This window comes from Oxyura jamaicensis, chromosome Z, assembly GCF_011077185.1.
Source record: "Oxyura jamaicensis isolate SHBP4307 breed ruddy duck chromosome Z, BPBGC_Ojam_1.0, whole genome shotgun sequence".
NCBI classification, from domain to species: Eukaryota; Metazoa; Chordata; class Aves; order Anseriformes; family Anatidae; genus Oxyura; species Oxyura jamaicensis.
This window is the reverse complement of record NC_048926.1, coordinates 27,689,781-27,709,697: the sequence shown is the minus strand read 5'-3', so window position 1 is coordinate 27,709,697 and position 19,917 is coordinate 27,689,781. Positions and strand designations below refer to the sequence as shown.

Sequence of the window (19,917 nt, the reverse complement as noted above, 5' to 3'; positions counted from 1 at the left end):
AAAAAAAAAAAAAAAAAAAAAAAAAAAAAAAAAAAAAACGGGGGGGGAATTGGCAGTATATATATATATATGCTATTGGAAACTAAAGCAGAATGTTTCTTGGTGTTATTTTTCTCTCACTTTGGTAAAGTTGAAAGTGAGAGAAAATGTTATTTTTAAAAGCAATAGTGTTGCTTTTCCTCACTTTTTTTTCCTAATATTTAACTCCCACTTTTCCATAGGGAAAGTGGGAGGAGAGGAAAACAGCAGGAAGACCACCAGCAGAAAACAAAAACTCTCTTGCATTTAGTGTTTAGAGAATAGTAATTAAAATTGACGTAATATAATTTAAAATACTTGAAATGTATGGCAGCCAAGCAATTTTTATTTACTATGTAATTAAACATAAATTTCAGCATCAAATTAAGTACTTCCCCTCTCAAAATGTCTTTCCCTGAGTCCAAGCTATTTGCTGCTGTCCCAGGCACAGCTCTCGTGGTGCCACCAGCCTGCTGCTGGAGCAGCTCCTTCAGCCCTTCCAGTCTGAGGATGCTTGTTAGGGATGCCTCCCTGCCCAACAAAAAGGTGGAAGACAACAGAAGCTGTTTTTATGAACCATGCAGCCTGGTTCTTGCAGAGACACGCAGGCCCCGTGACTAATCTTTTCATGCCCAGTGGCTGCAGAATGACACATCTGTTCTGCTGGGGTCACTGTGACTTGCAGAGTGTCCCTCTGTGCCCGTGCTCTGCTGAGCTGCTGTGAAGGAGCAGCACACAAAAGAGAACCTGGGGGTGAAAGCTGGACCATGTGGGCATGATGGACCATGTGGGCATTGCTGCTTTTAGGAAATGAGGAGTGTAGGGTCACATATTGGGGAGCATGCACATCGGGAGTAACAGTGGGTAACACTGGGAAGGCATCAGGCGAGGTATGAAATGTGATGGGTATTATTTGCTATAACGTTGGTGGAATATGCTTGATTCCATCATGCAATGGGAAACCTTTTTTCACTGTGTGGGCACTGGCACAGTCTTCATGAACCCGCTCCATGACACATTGTGCAGTCTTCAGATTGACATTTCTCAGTGAAGAGAGTCTATATAAGAGCCTTCTGAACCACTTTACTTTGATTAAGAGCTTATATTGGTCTGAAGTAGCATACATGGATATGTATTTCTTTTATGCTAGTGTAGACATCTGGCCTTGGACAAAGGGCCAGCCTAAGGGTTTATGCATCACTGAAACCTCATTTAAAACTTGAAGACAGGACTTGAACAAAACCTGGATGTTAGTGGGTAACAAATGGCATGCACCACCAAGAAGTATGTTCTAGTTTTAGACTCCAAGTGCTTTATTTAAAACTGACTGTTTACTTTAAAAAACACCATATCCACAAGAAAAATACAGCTTTATGTGCAATGTTCAACTATATTCAATTGTGGGATACCAGTTTGTTATTAAATGCACTGAAGAAACAAAACCAAAACAAAACAAAGCAAACAAAAAGAGGGAGCACTGGATATCAATCATCATCTCTATAACAGAGCAAGACATATTCCATAGTCCACATGAATTTTGCTGTTTCTTCTACTGGAGTGGCACATCTACGTGATTTTGCTGCAGCTAGAAAATTGGTATCCCTTCCAAGCACCGAGGGTCACATGACACTGAGTCAGCTTTACACGGCACATCTCCACATTTCACCCAGCAGTGGATCTGTTGATATGCTCCATACTGCAGCATACCAGTGGGTTTCCAGAAACATAAAGACAGCAACAGAACTGCTGGAGTGGGGTGCCAGCAGGGCCAGACACAGCCTGAGAATGGAGCTGGGAACCTGCAGCTTTCTTGGAGACACGTCCATGAGCTTAAAGCATCTTCTGTTGTCTGACTTTCATCTCAGATGGAGTGGCACTAGCTTGTGAATATATGAGGGCAGAAGTCTGTGTCCCCTGAAGAGGCACAAGACCATTTTCTTCCAGAGGCAGCCTCTGGTCCTTAGGGTTTCACATCTCCCATCACCACAGAGTTTGGCTGTAACAGTTCACCTGTTACCACATGATGTTCTAGTTGCACATTCTTTTACAGCACAATATAAAATAGAGGACTGTCTCAGCAGGCTATTTCAAGCACAGCTGTATTACCTACCTACATGTAAGCATTTTCTTCATTGATGCAATATACTCATCTTGTCTTTCATTCTTCAAATACACAAGCATTTTTCCAGATATATCTTCCTTATTTTTTTCTTAAAATACAGAAAAGCTAAAAAGTAGGTATAATGCCTTTTGTATATGGGCATGCATTTCTCAGGGCAATGCATTTAACCTGCTATGCTTGTGAAGCTTGTGAGACATCATTTTACCTTTATATCAGGGAACCATTATCCGTCTATTTTGCAGCCAGTGAGCAAGACCCCGTGAAAAGTCCCTTCCACACTCCAGATGCTTTTGCTGGTGGTCGAAATGAAGACATGCCTCAAAGCTATATATTGCAGTGGGAGAAGCCAGAAGCTGGCTTCCTCCAATGGACACCATGTGGCAAGTGTTGATGTTGAGGACATCTATAATTAGAATATAGACTATGAGGGTGGGTGTCACACAGGACACGGCCCAGGGAAGTGGCTATTATTGCTAGGTAGGTATCTGCGCCTATATTAATATGGGCCCATGTCCTCTGACTCATGGAAACTGCCAGGTTCAGCAAGGAAACACCAAAGTCATAGCTGGGCTCAGAACGAGCTGTTACTACTTCCTCAGCATCTATGTGATTTGCATTCGTTCCTTCAGCAGTGTCAGCTCTGGCTTAGAAGGAGAGCTGTTGCTTTTTATCACTGTGACATCTCAGCCACCTGACAATGGCTGTAAAAAGGCTTGCCTGCAGTCTACAACCTTCTGTGTAACAGCAGCTCAGAAAATAGTCTGCCTTGGATGCAACATCCCAGCACACCACACCGTGTTAGCCAAGGATCTCAGTGCTGAATTTATGTAGAAGAGCTATTCATATTAAAAACTCTAGGTGCTGTAGGCAGAGACAATGTTATGGACCAGCACTGAGAACAAAGGGGTTTCAGTCCTTGTGGGTGACTGTGTGTAAATACCATCTGAAATGCATGTTAATTAGAATGAGTGCGTTGCACTCAAAGCAAAGTACATATTCCAGGAAAGCAGACCTGAGGTACTCGTTCACCCAGGTAAGCACTCTGTGTTACTGAGGAGCAGGCAGGGAATGTGAGCGGTCAGTACTGGAAGGAGCTGCACACCAAGGGAAGAATGTCTCCTCTGTCAGGGACTAGAGGTTACCTTATAAACCAGACTATAAAAGTATATATCCTTTCCTGGGTCACAGTGAGATATCTCCCGCATCAGTTTAGCCCCATAAAGGAGATGCGTAGTGTAAACCATGCCTGGCTTCTGTCAGTAAAGCAAGAGGAACATCCCAGGGAGGTTATTTATCTCATCCCATTTTAGGGGAGGATAAAACACTTTTAGGAGGTAATTGGATTTAACTCTCTTTGTCAGTATCCAGAGCAGCTGTCTAACTTTTATATGGAAATCCGGAGGAGCCCATACTTTGAATTTGTAATTGAAGATGTTTTCTGATGATATTGCTCCCTAGAGTTGGCCAAGCCCGGTCCAAATTAGTTACCTGAAACTCTTCGAAATTCTGGAACCTTAAGACTATGGGGTGTTAGAAGCTCATCCAGAAACAGCTTGTCCAGAAACTCTGGGGTGAGTCATACAACCACGGGCCTTGAATACAGGCAGAAAGACTGTGTCTGAAGCATCTCATGAAGCAAACTGCTTTCAAACAACAAAAAAAGCCATACAAAAATAAAAAAAAAAACAAAAAAAAAGAAAAAAAAAATACGAGTTTGGTAAGAATATTTAGACTGCCAGTCGCAATGTGGGAAAAAGAAAAAATAAAAAAGGAGAAAAAAGAAAATGCAAACCACGGCTCAGATTTTGCTGCAGTGCTTCGGCGAAGCTCGGGCTGCCGTCCCCGAGCGGCGGGGCTGCCGCTGCCCTCCGTCTCCGGGGCTGCGGGGCGCGGGGGCGCGGGGGCCGCGGGGCTCCCGGGCTGCCCGGCGGCGCTGGGGGGGCTCGGCCCCGTGCCCCCGGGGCGTTGTTCGCACCCCGCGTCCTTCCTGCTTCCGGGGGCCGCCGCGGGGAGGATTTGCTGCAGATGACATCAGCCGTGGATGCTGGAAAAGCAGCGGCGGGGATGCGCCGGCTCCCCCCCTTCCTCCTCCTCCTCCTCCATCTCCTCCTCCTCCTCCTCCTCGTCGCCAGGTCCCAGCCCTGCACCGTCTCCGTATAAAAGCGCCGCCGCCTCCCCGCCCGCCCTCACTCCCTGCCGCCTGCGGAGCCGCCGCCGAGCGGCCCTTCTCCCCTCATCGCCCCGGAGCCGCGGGGCGGAGCGGGGGACCGCGATGGCCACCGTGGTGGTGGAAGTGGACTCGGAGCCCTCCTGCAGCATCCCCAACCCCACCTCCCCCTCGCCCAGCCTCTCGCACCGCTTCCTGGACAGCAAGTTTTACCTGCTGGTGGTCATCGGCGAGCTGGTGACCGAGGAGCACCTGCGGCGGGCCATCGCCAACATCGAGAGAGGTGGGGCGGGGTGGGAGAGACGTCCGTGTCCCTTAGACGAGGCCGGGAGTGGCCATGGGGTGGTGGTGAGGTGGTGGTGATGGCGATGGGGTGGTGGTGCTGGTGGGTGGTGATGGTGGTGGGGTAGTTAGTGGTGGGGTGGTGGTGATGGAGGGATGGTGGTGGTGATGGGGCGGTGGTGGGGAGGGATTGAGGATGGGGTGATGGTGATGGGGTGGTGATGATGGGGTGATGGTGATGGGGTGGTGGTGATGAGAATGATGGGGTGATGGTGATGATGGGGTAGTGGTGGTGGTGATGGGGCGCTGGTGGTGGTCCGAGCCCCTCCCTCCCGCCGTGCACAAAGCCCCTCGCCCCCCGCCGCCCCCGCCGCGCTATTGTGGGGGCTGCGGCTGTCGGCCGCCGTCCCGGAGCCGCCGCGGGGTGGGCGTGGCGCGGCCCGCTCCGCACTGCGGTCCCCGGGGCTGCCCGCCGCGGACAAAGGGCGCCCGCCCCGCCGCCGGGCTTCGGGCAGGGGATGGGGACGGGCACCGGGGGGCGGCTGCGGGGCTGCTCCTGCGGCTGCCCCCCTTCCCCGCCGCTCGGGGGGCGTTTTCCCCCGGAGCGGGGATGCGGCTCCTCTGCGCATTGTGCCCAACTTTGGCCGCCCCGAGCTCTGCAGACGCACGCATCCGTGTTTAATGAAACGGTAGCGAGAATAATAAAACGAGACGCGGGTGGCGAGGCTGGTGTCCGAGTGGGCAGCCTCGCTGTTGTCCAGCTCAGGCTGCCGCAACTCTCTGCCTGTTTGCCCTTCCCTTAAGACGGCGATGCACGAAGGTATCGCAAGAGAAAGAACCGAGTTTTGTTAAGTTCTCGATGCGGTTCCTAGTGAAAGGGATGGCAGTGAGCACGGAGAGGCAGAAAGCCCCGCGGCCGTAACGGTGATGTGAAGCACAAAGGAAATCGCTCCCGGACCCTATAGTTCGCTAAACTCCACTGATAAGTGTTTTTTTTTAACCTGTATCTTGTTCTGGGCTGGTGAAAGCGGAGATATCAGACACCTGCTTTTATTAGAGAGGAGAAAGAGACCCTGAAAAAGAGGGATTTGGCAGCAGCTTTGCCTTGTAGGTGTGGTTCAGCACTCCAGCTAGGACTTCGCTTGTCTCTATTGTTGTTTTCTCAACCGTTGTTGCTGTAGTTGGCGATTTCTCTTGATTCTTTTTCATGGCTGTTTGTAGTAAAGGGCTGCCTCATCACAGCTAACCAGCTTCACTGTGACCTGTTCATCTTTCTTGCGACCATTGTCTCCTAGGGAGAACTACTGAGGCAGATGCTTTGTCATTCAGAGCCTCTTCAGCACTGCACTTCCCCAATTCTAATTTTTGATTGTGTCAGAAGTGAATTGGCTGCATTTCAATTAAATTAATACTATTTATTGAGCAAATGGATAAAAATTTTCCCCTCAAGACATCTGATGTCATCCTTCCTCTGAAGAAATGCTCTTCAGCCTCTTCTTGAAGCTTCTATTGTACAGTTGCTGCTGCATAGCTCTGTTGCTCCTACCTCCTGCCAGTAAGCATAACACCCACTTGCAGTTTTAGATGTTCAGAGGAAACGCTTTGGCCTTTTTATTCATCATTTTGGATTAGAAGTCACCTCACTGCTCCTGGTGTCAGATGATCTGACTGGGATTTTGCCTGCTAGGAAAAAAAAAAAAAAAAAATCTTGATCAAATTTTGAGGTGCATTGTTCTGGACGAGTACACTGGGAGTCTGAAGCCCTGTCTGTGTGAGGCAAATATGGGCTTCACTAATCTTTCTCTTTGGAAAGTACACTGTAGTCTGGACAAACTGTCTTATTTCATCCTTTTCCTTTGTGCTCATCAGAGCCTTAAATGCATATAGGGTTCTTGATCACTCTGCCTCAGTGTATTCTCTGGTACGTCTCTAAGGTACCACCACAGAGAAGTGTGGATTCACGCAATGAACTGCAGAGCAACGTGTCAAAGAAAACATCTGCTGATAAGACATCAGTGGCGTGATGCTACGCAACCCTGTGGAATGCCGAGTCATTTCTTAATATATCATGAAGTAGGAATGGCTTGGCAACCTGCATTTTCAGTAATTACTTTTGGGATGTCATTTTGCTGAGGGGGCAATTCTCCAACCCATTGTCCAACAAAGAAGAAGAGGGGAGTGCGGAGAAAGCTTCAAGATCTTTCCACTGATTTGGCAGATGCTACTGGGTGTGCCCTGTCTGCTGCCTGATCATCCCCATGTCTAGTGGTGTTGCACTCCAAAGACTGCAGAAAGAAAGAGAGAGCCCCAGCTCAGTCATCCTCCCAGTCATTACTTCCATGCTATTAATGATATACATCATTGGATTGACCTTGGATTTTAGTTCTAGATTTACTTCCATCATATTCAAACCTGATCTGATTTTATAATGTACATAATACATTATACTCTGTTACAATGTGCATGTATAATTTTTCTTTTAATTTTTTTTTTTCCATCCAGAATGCTGAATCATGCAGCTGCAAATCTGGTAAATTCTAGCTGAATCCAAACTTCACCTTCTGTGTGCATAGTATGTGTAAGCTGTTTTTTGTTTGTTTGTTTGTTTTCAGTTATTTATTTTTCATCGAGTACTGTATTTTGGACACTGGCTGGCTCAGTGGTCTGACTATGCCTAATCAAAATCTTTCCCCTACCACGAATCTGGATCCACAACAAAAGCGGTTAGGGATGGTGGACAGGCTCTGTCATTAGCAGCATTGCTGAATCATAGTCTGTATTGCTTAATTGACCTCCAGAAAGCTTTTTAGTCTTCCCACACAAGCTTGCTGTCAGAGGCCACCAAGCTGTTATCTTGTCATTTCTTCAGGTCCAGCACTCACTTATTCAACACACTTCAGCTTCATGATCAGCATCACATAACTGGTCATACTTTTCATATGCATAGTACATGTGTGGTGTTATATCATATTTACTTTCTTGCTCTCAAATATTCCAACACCTGGAAAATATTAAAGCTTGCTAAACTGTGGTTGCCTGCCAAAACTACGCCCCAAAAATGTACCATATGGCCAAGAGATTTTTGAGAAATTAAAATAAAGAGACTTGCAGAAGAGTCACTGCCTATGCCTCTGAACAATGATGCATAAGTCAGGAAGTGGAGGTGGTTGATTATAGTTCAGTTATTTTTCTCTGGAGTGGTTATGAAACATACAGATGATACTGCATTTTCAAATCTCTCTAGAGTTTAATATTGCAACAACTTAATAACTGGTAGCATATCCCAGTAAGAAGCATGCTCATACCTTGACTGGACTGCTGACAAGGAAAAAGCACTTGATGAATTATCTTTGCAGAGGCTCCAGGCTCCTGAAATGCAGATACCCATATCTGCATGGAGAACCTCCTCAGAGCTGCAATGGGAGACCAGCAGTGCAGATCTGGTTTCTCTGCTCTTTCTCTTCCTCATCCTTCAGCCCTACAACATGGCTTCTGCCAGAGGGAGGCTTGATGTTTCTGAGAAAGCATGGGAGCCAGCGTTGACAGGAAAGCTATCAGTCTGAAATCCTGACAGTTACCAGCAGAAGTGCCAGTGCTGGTTGCACAGTATGAGGGGTTGGCCGCGCACCTCTTTAAGGTTCTCCAACCCAAAGGTACCTAACCCCAAACGGATTTAACTCAACAACTTCATGCAAAGACATGGCCAGGTTTGTGGGAAGGGGCCAACAGGCACTTCCTTAGGTGCAGTCTCTTCTGCGTTTGCCAGCTAATTTGTATAAGTCTAGTGACATTCCCTTAAGAAAAGTCAATCAATCAATCAATCAATCAGTATGATGTTGGTGCTCAAAATCACAACAATGTCTGGACTTACCTGTACTACAACAGCCTACTCATTGTTTTTGGAAACTTAAAAACAAAACTAGAAAAATACTAAAACTTATTCTCCTGTTAATTGAATTTTTATTTTGATATTTTGATATTGTCATCAAAATATCATGGTAGGAAGCTAAACTTGTATTTTGCCTTCAGTAATTTTGTTTTTCCCGGGTCAAATGTCAGTCCTTAAAATGCTTGATTCCAAAATATACTTTTTCATCATATGTGTCAACAGTATCATTTCCTTAGTAGCTGAGGAGGAAATAAATACATGATGTTTATTAAAAGAAAAAAGATCAAGTGTAGCATTTCTAAATCTCACAAGTAGAATTTTGATACTTTATAAATAAAAGATCACTTAAATTTTAATCTAAAATGTGGGACGCTTCAAAGCTTTTGAATGAAGAAGTCAGCAATGTAATACTTTTTATTTAAATATTAATTTGCATCATGTGAGGTAACATTGTCCTTCTCTTTCAGCTTTGTAAATAAGTGTACTGCTATTTTAAAGTTGACTCAGGGGCATCAATGTCTTCTCACAATGTGGCTGCTAGGTTGTAGGACCAGCAGTCACAAGGCAGGGGCTTTAAGGATTGTCACCGTTTGGAAAGCCAGATTTCCTTTTTTTTTTTTTTTTTTTCTTGCTGATCCCTGTCCAGAGTGCTTCTTCTGAGCACTCTGCACTTTGCAAAAGATGGCTGTGTGGCATGCCAAAAAGAGAGGCTGGTTTTGGAATTTGGAAATATGTAGATAACATGAGTGTAAACTGAGGAACAGTCTGTATATGCTGATATATCTAGCTAGATGTGTTTTTGTGTTTTGAATTTTAGGAATCCGATCATGGGACACAAACTTGATTGAATGCAACTTGGATCAAGAACTGAAACTTTTTGTATCTCGCCATTCAGCTCGATTCTCCCCTGATGTTCGAGGTGAGCTTTTGGACATGTTAGAGAAAGCTTTAAAACAAAAAGTGTTTTTAAGAACAGAATTCATAAATACACTTGGGTATTACATGGACCATTTTCATTTGTTGTTCTTTACAATGAATATTTTTTTCTGTATTTTTAATACATAGCTTGAAAATTATATATATATATTTAGCTTTCTGATAAAACAAAATGTCTGAAATGTTAAACTAATCAGACCTTCAGGTTAGTTTGAGGCATATAACCATGATTACTTTGGTAATAGATATTAATGTCAGGTCCCCATTAAAGTTAACTGAAGCTTACTTTTTGACTTATCAGTTTGTTTCTGCAGCACAATCTGGTGATCCCAGAGACTGAAGCTGCTCCTTACTGTGGTATGCAAAACACAAACAAAAAATAACCTGAAGGTTAGCTCCACAGTTCAATAGAGCTAGAAATGGTGTCACGGCTGTTGTGCAAGTGTGGCTCAAGCTTTGTGTTTCTCCCCAGAGAGCTTGGTACTTTTTCTTGGTATAAAAAGCAGAGGGGTGGAGGGTCTGCCTTGACTCACAGGAACTTTCATTGGCTTTTATGAAGAAATCAGTGCTTTACAAGACTTAGGAGACTCAATCTTCTGCTGCCTTTTCTTCAGCCTTGTCCTTCCTTCCTTTAGAAGATTCATACAACTAAAAAAAAAAAAAAAAATTTAAGTATAAAATTTGGTTTTGTTCTGGTTGCATGGGAATCAAAATGTTTGGTGATTTTTTTAATTTTATTTTTTTTTCCATCTTGTTTCTTGAATGCAAATACTGAGTGAGCACTTATGAAGTTAATTTTGGCTTTCATATAAATACATATAACCTTTTCACAGCAGTATAGCTTGCTTTCTATGGTGAAAATATTGTGGCGGTGTGTGTACTGACTATTACAACCAAGAACTGACAAATACTATAAATTATGGTTTCAGGGACATCTCTTAAGCATGGTGAAAAACGATATGAAACATATCATACTATCCCATCACATTCCTAAGGGTCAGTTGTTACGTGCTGTTGACAAAGAGATCCTGATATCTTGCTAGCATGATAGCACTGACCTGATGGTCTTGAATAATGCACTAAAATGTCTTGTGTAACTAATTCCAGGATTGGTTATAGCAGGTTTTGCCATCATGTCCCCATATCTATAGAGATTCAGCTGGATTTAAGAAAAAGATATACCTCTACGATTTTTCACCTGATTTAAAAAACAACAGAACTGGTACAAGAATATTTGGGGCTGAATTACATGGGATTAAACTCAGGGCTAAAATACTTATCTTCAATTCACATGTCCAGAAGGGAATTTAGCTCAGTGACACCAATCACTTAATTTTACAGAGAAGTTATTCTAATAAATGAAATTTGTAGAATATGTTTTCAAGAAGTGTACTGTAAAGTAGAATATATCTTTAGCATATGTATGTTTTACTTTGGAAACCCAGGGGAAAAAAAAAAAAAAAAAAAAAAAAAAAAAAAAAAAGGGGAAATTTTTTGAACCTCCATCAACAAAAATATACCTGTTATTTTAATATTTTTGTTATCTCATTAAGATGAGCATTTGATAGCATTGCATGACTTAAAATAAAGCGAATACTCTGTATGAATGAAGGAAGATTATGCACCTCTTTTTTTTTTCAAATTTGAATTTCAATTCAATTTCAAAAAAGATTACAGAATTCTCTAGGAATCTTTCTCTAGAAATTGTATATATATATATATATTTGGACTAGACTTGCCTGTTTAGTCTGTCATTGTGTTGAATTACAGCTTAATTGCATGTAACTGAAATTCATCAACATCTCTATGACAAGCAGTAATGAATGTGTTTTTCAGCACTGCTCAATCTTTAAACAATAAGCTGCCAAAATCCATGTTGAAAGAGACTAAAACCTAGAAAAAAAATGAACATCCAGGAATAAAACTAGCCCTCTTGACCATTTTTTTTTTCTCTCAGATTTTGTGTGGAAACCTATTAGCTCCTTTTCAGTCCCATAGCACATATCATAGGACAAGACTTGAGTCTCTCTCTATGGTTGTTTGATGCTGAATCTGCCTCAGGCTCCTTTGTGTTTTCTCAACTATTTGAGAGCAAGGATGGGTGTTTTTTTGTTTTTGTTTTGCTCTGTGGTCATAAAGTTACAAAATATTTGTTTTCTGTTACAATGCACAAATGTTGAATTTCAGTGACTTTGAAACTGGCAACTCATACTAAACATCCTGAAGAGATTGGAAGGACATACTCCTTTATAGCCTCAGAAATTCTGTGGAATTTGGGTAACTAGGTGACCTGTTGTCCAAGGAAAGTATTCATCCAAAGTGATGGGATAGTGTGTGGCATGTCAGATGGGATGTAATTAAACAGCCTTTTTTTCAGTCTTTTGAGACTGAACTCTTTGTGTGACTCAAACACAAGGACAGTTTACTCTTGAGGAAGGGTAGAGTCATTTAGTGAGTCTGTACAGCCCTTGGTACAGTGAGGTCTGAATACTGACTGAAGCCTGTTTGATTATCATGTTTAATTATGATAATCGCATTGCTGGCTCAGTACATGCTTGTATGCTTCTCAAGGCAGCTCGAGGATACACGCAGCAGTAATGTGAACGGTATGACTCGTTCTCCAGGAGGAAGCTTGCAGAAAATTGGGCCAACCCTGTCCCCATGCCATATGCCTTCAGTGTTGAAGAAGAGACATGTGAGAGAAGATGTCTGTCAGAGCATTAATGTGTTTTCACTTGAGGAATATGAGGTGTAATCCTTCTGTTTGTAGTGAATAGCCATGTACATATTGATTTTGAAAGGAACGTGACCAGGTCCCAACACTCTTTTTGTGCTCTTACCAAATACCATGGTATTTGCACATCCTAAACTCAGTTGCATGACAATTTGAGGATGATTTATGATTCCCTGAAAAATAGGATTCAGAATGGAAATGGTAGCAGATCTTTCTGATACCTTGTAAAGCAGCTGAGTTAGCAGACTCCTTAATAATATCAAATCTTGCAGGAATGTTGTTATCAGGTGCTGGTGAAAAATGAGTAACAGAGCTTATTAAATGGTTGCCAAGACAACAGGCAATGTGACTTAAAATGGGTGTTTGCCTCTGTTTTCTCTGTCACGTACTGATGATGACTTCCATCTTATGGTTAGCTTCACAAGGACAAAAAATTCAAACAATGAAATATAATGTATATGCTGGAATAGGAACTGTGTGTCTGGCAATGAGGCAAAGCAAATGGAGGTGGTTGAAATTGCAGCTGTAGCTAGCAATCCTTTCTCAATTAAAATAAATAAATAAATACACACATATATATATGTGTTTCAACTGCATAAAGCTGAGTATCCTGCTTCACAAAAGGCCAAGTAAGTGGATTTTGCATGGAGGTGGAACAACTGAGAGCTCTTTCCTGCAAAACTTCCACACCTGCCATTTTGTCCCTCTGCTTCCACCTGTAGACACTTAAATATTGTATTGGTGTCTATTCAAGCCCTTGTCTAGATAAAATCAGTTTTATTTAGATAGCTGATCAGTACCTCTAACCTTCTTGGTCCCTGGAAGAACTGCTGCTCAAGCATTGTTCAGTGGCTACTTTATCCTTCAACCATGTTTCATGAAGAGCATGCATCTGTGGAAAATGCATTTCCTGCCTGAGCAGCACGAGAAGGTCTCCTGTTGCCCACCAGCCAGCAGCTGGTGATTGCACTGGCTTAAGTGAGTCCTTCCTTATCCATGCACAAGACTTTATTTTCACCAGCTTGCCTGTGGCTAGGAGAAACCTGTCAAAGTGCAAGAGGTTTTTCGACTTGCCTTCTTCAGGTTTCCTAGGGAAGGCTCTTGTTCTCTGATTGCTATTGCCCCCAAAAAGCCTAACACCCTTAAATCTGAAAGGTACAATTTCAGAAGTTACAATTAAAGATTATTAGAGTCCTGTGAAGAGACTTTGGGTTGGGGAGGGCTTTGGTTTTCAACACCTGTAGCATGAGGTTTCCCATTGCTGTTATCAAAGCAGATCTGCATCCAGTTAATATCACACCTAATAGCTTGTAATATGAGCTCGTGGAGTTGCTGATGAAATCCTAAAGGGCAAGGGTTTTGCGCTGTCTTACTATAAACCTCTTTTTTTATTATTTAAAAAAAAAAGAAAAAAAAAAAAAAAGGCTAAGAATTCAAGTTTCTGTTTTGCTTACTCCTACCTAAATCATAGAGGGACAGCAGTCATCAGCCTGGCTCTTTGCCCACCTCTGCTGTGAGATCTGTCTAGATGATGTAGCCGTGTGTGGGTAAGAGAAAGGGGTGGACTCAGATGGTATCTCAGCACTGTGCCCCAGGTGCCCAGGAATTAATTCAGACTAAAAAGTCAAGTAGTTTGGAATGCACATTTAGGGACAATCTATAAATATGATTCTACAACTATTAGAAGCTGTGATATCTGGAATAGCTATTAAGTGGAGTCAATTTAGCTCATTATATGTTTGGAGAGGTTAATTTTAGCTGGCTACTGAACTTGTTTTGTGTTTTAGAGTATTGGTGTCTTGGAAGAGAGAAAATGGAGGCGGAATGGGACTTGCATAGGGAATTGAGCTGACTCATGCCGCTGCGGCAGTGGCTGGTGTCCCTGCACGGCATTGCTGCCCGTGGTGCAAAGGTGCAGTGGTGATGCTACTGGCAGCACTCGGAGCACAGGGGCAACCAGTGGGGCAGCACGTGCAGTGCTCTTGTCTGCTTGCAAGCTCTTCTTGTGTTCACTGCTAGGGTTTCGGTGGCTCAGGAGAGGATTACAGTGCAACTGCCTACACCACGCCTGAGTACATGAACTGACAAAGTCTTCCTTTTTTAGTACTAATCAAAATACCATTGATGGGCTAATAAGCAATTCTTTTTTTCTTTTTTTCATTTTTTTTTTTTCAGTGAATTAATTCTTGCACTTATGTGACAATCATTTTGGCACTGACTTCCACTCCTGCTTTTTTAGGAATGATCTCAAATAGAATTAGCATAAATTTACATTACTGCCACAACACAAGTACCTGCTGATGCTAAGCTGCTAACATGAATCAGCAAAACAGCTAGGAGTTTATTTTTATATGCCTTGCATCACAAGTACATACAATGAGTTCAGTTGTGTTAGACTAGCCCATATTTTACAGAAACAGGTTTTTGACCTATGTGAGATGGCTAGCAGAGGCATAGGATCAAGTTAATGATGAATAATGATAGAATTTTAACACCATTATGATTTTTTTATCCCCATTCCTCTTTATTAGTTGGATAATTCAGTATACCTAATAGTATATTCACAGGAGTTATTTTGTTATGGATTATTTTACAAATACTTACAGAATTATACTTAATTCATCCTTTACGAGACCCCTCAATCTCTCTTAGCTAGTTTTTTTTTCTATTTAGGAAGTCTGAAACTGAAGACTTCAACTGTTGTTTTTTTTTGTCCCTTGATTGGTATCATTTATAGATGAACTGCCTCTCATCTTCTCCATCATAGATTCATAATAAATATGTAACCAGAGCATCACTGACTTTTTGTTTGTTTGTAAAAGGTAACATTTTTCTCAGATGTCTGTTTTTCTTGATTTTGCTAAGATTTATCTTTTTTAATTGCCTGAATTTTCTCTTTATTTCTGTAACTGTTTATCAATCACTAGAGAGAAATATTAAATGTTTGTAATTGGACTTTATCATAGAGAAAAAAACAGTTGATCTTAGTGTTTTTAAGGTTAAACAAGGACCAAATTGTGTGTCATAAAAACAGAGAAAAGGCAAATTTAAACTTCCACTTCTTGTCTGATCAAAAATGGTGCTTTATTTGCAGTGAATGGCTTACTATTGTGTTCATCAGTAGGACCAAATCCAGTCTGCACTGGAAAGAATAGTTTAGACACTCCTTGTCTTGAGGCTGAGTGGAATGGCGAGCATGTTATCAGTCCCTCTTTCCCAGTGTGACATGAAAAATGCCACCATGACTGCTTCCATCAGCCTCACAACAGCATGAAGAGTTCCAGCCCTGGTGCACCTTGTAGAGACAAATGCAGAAAGCATGTCAAGAGATATGTTAGTGCTGGTGCCACAGATCCAGGTGCTCCTGTCTGTAGTCTGCTGAGAGCACCCCTTAGTACCTCATGGGGCATATAAGTAGGGAAACTACATGCTTTAGTTGATGTTAGTCACAAATAGGAAGGTGGGTATTTTTGTAGCAGACACCCATGTACTTACATCAAACTTCCTGATGGTTCCTCCAAAAAGACATGATGGGTTCGTTTGGCTTATATTCACTGGTTGCAAACTATTACTAGAGTCAAGCAGAAAAGTCCATATTCCTGATGACCTGGGCTTGCATGCTGTCTATGTGTGTGGGGTATGTGCAGCATAGCCCCGTAAGAGTTAAGGACATGACTCTTCTGGTTCCTGGCTTTCCTACTGGTTGGAATTAGGCGGTTTGTGGCTCAAGCCTAGTTGCTGATACAAGGCAAAATTAAGTTAAAAAAAAAAAAAAGAAAGATAAATCAAGCACTGCATTCAGAAATGAATTTGTGTGAATTTCAGTATTTTTGTGATTGAGTTGAAGTTGAGGGCTTCTCTGTAATGGTGAGATGAGTCATTGACCTGTGCATCTTCTGTATAACTGTATGTGAGAACCTTAGGGTGTTATTTAAAAACAAAATTAAACAGCAAAAACAAACAAACAAACAAGCAAACACAGAAACCCATCCAAGGAGGCAGACCATGTCCTTGTGGTATAATCTCAGGCTGTGTAATGTCTGGGTGACTCTAATGTGCTACAGAGACCATCAGCTGGAAGTCAACTCCCCCATGCCAAGCTAGGCAGCCTTAGAAAGCTGTTCCAGTGTAATGGCAACTCTGTAACTCTGACAAAAAGACTGATCCCAACTTCAACTTCCCAGTCCCAAGGCACAAATAGGATCCACTAGCTCTTGAAAACTGTGTTGGGTTGAACCTGGCCAGCAGCTAAACACCCACACAGATGCTCACTCACTCACTCATCCCACCACTCCCAGGAGAGACCGGAAAGACCAAAAGCAAGAAAATTCATGGGTCAAAATAGGGACAGTTAGGTAAAGGGGAGAGGAATAGAGGGAAAAAAAAAAAAAAAAAAAAAAAAGGGCAAAGCAAAGGAAAACACTCATCATCTCACATAGGCAGACCAATCGCCATCTGGTCTCTAAACAATGGCCACCCTGGAAACAAACACCTTTTTCCTTGACCCCAATTTTTATTGAAGAGCATGAGTTATGTGGTGTAGAATATTCCTGGCCAGTGTGAGTCAGCTGTTCCAGCCTTCTCTCCTCCAAAGTTCTTGGCAACACCCTGACTTCAGGGGGGAGAGTGGGAAACAGAAAGTCTTTACACTGTGCAGGTGCTTTTCAGCCAGAACACTGGTGTGCTATCAACACTGATTGAGGCACAAATCCAAAATAAAAACCATATAGGTTGCTGTGAAGAAAGTTAAGTCCATCCCAGCCATAGCCTGTACACTCTCCTAAGGTGGGTTGTCTCCTTATATTCATTTGTGTGAGTCCTTTCAAAAGACCATCAGAAAAGGACTGGTACTTCCTGGATCACTTTTAGTGTGAGGAAATCAGCATCATGAAATCTGTCCTGATGGCACTGGGCAGACATGACAGACAAGAAAAGTATTAAAATGGGGAAAGGGCAAACAATACTTTTATCTTTTTTTGTGTTTGAGTCATGCTTTTGTTGGCACCATTGTTGAACTTCTGGGAAACAAATACATAATGCCATCTGACAGTCCCTTAAAAAGAGAGTCCAGCTAAAGGGTTCTTACCAGGACACCTCCTTACATGGGTGTTTTAGCAATCCAGCATGCTTTCATTGCCTGAGGCTCTGTCTTGAAGTTTTCAGTCTTCCAAGACCTGCATGGAGCTTAGACAAACTGAAAAAGTGAATGGAAAATTATTTTCTATATGAACAGGACTTCAGATATAGAAGGCAAAGTCTCTAAGAATATCTCCAGTAGGATTTAATGCCTGTAGCAAGTTACTAATTTAATGGCATTAGTCATAATTATTTGTCTCATGCTATTGAGTTTTTAAACTTATCATTTCTAGCTGCAAAGCTTAGATTCTGCAAGTTCATTAGGCTTGGAAGATTTAAATATTTTTCAACACTAATTAGGATTTTGTACATTTAACATTTCCTGACAAATTAGTAAGTTTTAATCTTTCTGTCTACTTTTTCTGTAATTGTTTTACAGAAAGCCACTCTTATATTTCAATCCCCTATCCATGCAAAAGCTTGCAATATATACATATATATATATATTAATTGTGTCCTTCGATATGAGTTGCTGGGTCAAATGAAAAACAAACCACCTTTCAACAGAACACATGAAAGTCATTGAAGTCACAAAAAAGAAATCCAAATGGAAATGGTGTGTTGTTTATGTGACTCCTTAGAAGTAAGGATGGGACCTTTTGACCACACTGTCTCAGCTGCATAAATAGTTTGGCTGAACCAATTGTATTCCTGGAGAGTCCCTGGTGGGAAGAGTTGCACTGCAACTAACAACTCTCCGTACCAAATAAAGCCTGTAATTACAAGAGGAATTATAATTTGTCTCCAGCTTTGGTGGGATAACGACATCTCATGTCAAGTAGGGGATTACCATGTGGAAGGAGGGAGAACTTTGTGACATTCTTATTTCATGTTAAACAGGAGGATCTGATTATATTAATTTGTTGGGAGGAGCCATTGCCTTTCTACAGGGGGGAAGAAACCCATTTACTGGGCTATGCTGTTGGGTGTGGGTCCTCTGCAACCACTTATTGACAATAATCACAAGAAAGAGGAGACACAAAACATTCCCATTTCCTTGAACAGTATAGGCTTACTCTTCATTCCATTGAACAGTGTAATACAATCATGCATTATAGCTGTACTTACCAAAAAAGATATAGTTTCATCCTTTAGATTGTTTATTGGCCTGTGTGCTCCCTTTGCAATTAAATTGGTTTAAACTGAAAACAGATTCCAAGTCAAGGAATGCATTTCTTACATGTTATCATGTTATAGATTTGTAGAATTGATGCTTATCATGTTATAGATTTGTAGAATTGATGCTTTTTTTTTTTTTTTTTTTTACTTTCAATCCATTTCTAACATTTCTAACATGGGCATCTATGAATTTACCTGCCTCCTGCAATGCTATCAGGCCTTCGTGAGTACTCTGAGAGTCAATTTTTTAACATAGTGCCTTCTGCTTTCAAGGGAGGTGGTGTGTTCAACCCAGGGCAATATTCAGTCGGGCACAATAACACTTTCTCCCTTGCTGCCTTGCCTAGTGGTCACAAAAAAAGCAGAGCTGAATTCAAAAGAAGGGGCCATTCCAATAGCTTTCTTTCACTGTCAGAAGTAAAAGAGCAGTAGTGCAGACAGCCCTATATGAAGCTACCCTACCAGGTTCTGATGAGCTCTTGCCTCAGCCCAGGATACTGCAACTCCATGGAGGTGCAGCCCCAGTCTTCATCCTCTGGGAGCAAAATTATTCCCATCAGTGACAGATGGGGCCTCTCAGAAGACCTTCAGAGGACCTTTGTGCTGCTCATAACGTGAGCATTTAGTATTGCTACAGCCCTGTTTTGGCACAGCTCTACTGTCATGTTTCAGAGGCAAGGTGTATTTGCAAAGGCAGCTTTTGCTTGGACAAACTATAGATAACAGACTTTTTTTGATGACATTTACATCCTTTTTTTTTCAAGGTGACAGAGAAGCTAATGTGTATCACACTTACTATTCTTCCTTTTCCTGCTGCCGTTCCTCTTCAAATCTTTCTATACGTTACAGTAAGTCAAGGTGATATGGTGGTGAAATGCACATGGCACATTATTAGTACTAGGACTTCCTGGCTTGCTCCCTCTCTTGGAGCCACACCACAGCTAACAACAAATTAACTTTTTACTTTTTTTAAGTTATGAGTTTAAAAAAGCTGTGGTCAGGAATGTCTCAGATAATAATGTTTTGTAGTTCTTCCTCCTTCTACTTCTACCTTTCCTTTGCTACTGGATATGTTAGAGGCTTCTTCCAGCACTTCCAACTTCTTTTTTTTGATGTTCCTTTTGAGGAGATTGCTATCTCTGTCAGTGATTGTTATCCTAGTCTGGACAGTGATCAGATCAGATTTAGACCAAAGTCCTTTCTCAACCTCGGCAAATATTATTCCCTGTACTATTCCATATCTTTTACTTACTTGCAAAGGTAGAAAACTCGGGCAGAAATGGCTCAATATTAGCCTATCTGCTTTTCATTAGTTGTTCTAGGTCACTGACTAGGTGTGGACTGGATGCAGTAAAGATCCCATCAATAACCAAAGAAAAAAAGAAAAAGAAAAAAAAAAAAAAAAAAAAAAAAAATGGAAAATTGCAAATTAAAAGCAAAGAAACAGCGTAAATGTTAATTGGTTGTGCCTTGGTGTAATAATAGAACAAAAGTAATTGGTTTGTGATTTTAAT

At 41.9% G+C, this 19,917-nt stretch overlaps 1 protein-coding gene and 1 long non-coding RNA gene across 2 annotated transcripts in view; one reads left to right on the top strand and one right to left on the bottom strand.

Annotated features, from left to right (window-relative positions):
* LOC118155692 overlaps positions 1–4,663 on the bottom strand; it is a 10,280-nt gene extending 5,617 nt beyond the window's left edge. Inside the window, exon 1 of the long non-coding RNA XR_004745967.1 lies at positions 4,521–4,663. This is a non-coding gene — a long non-coding RNA (uncharacterized LOC118155692). The remainder of the gene's footprint in view (positions 1–4,520) is intronic.
* Positions 4,325–19,917, top strand: part of MAP1B (microtubule associated protein 1B) — a 68,166-nt gene continuing 52,573 nt past the window's right edge. The window contains exons 1-2 of the mRNA XM_035309079.1: positions 4,325–4,590; positions 9,296–9,397. Coding sequence (XP_035164970.1) covers positions 4,413–4,590; positions 9,296–9,397 — 280 coding nt within the window. The 5' untranslated portion in view covers positions 4,325–4,412. The remainder of the gene's footprint in view (positions 4,591–9,295; positions 9,398–19,917) is intronic.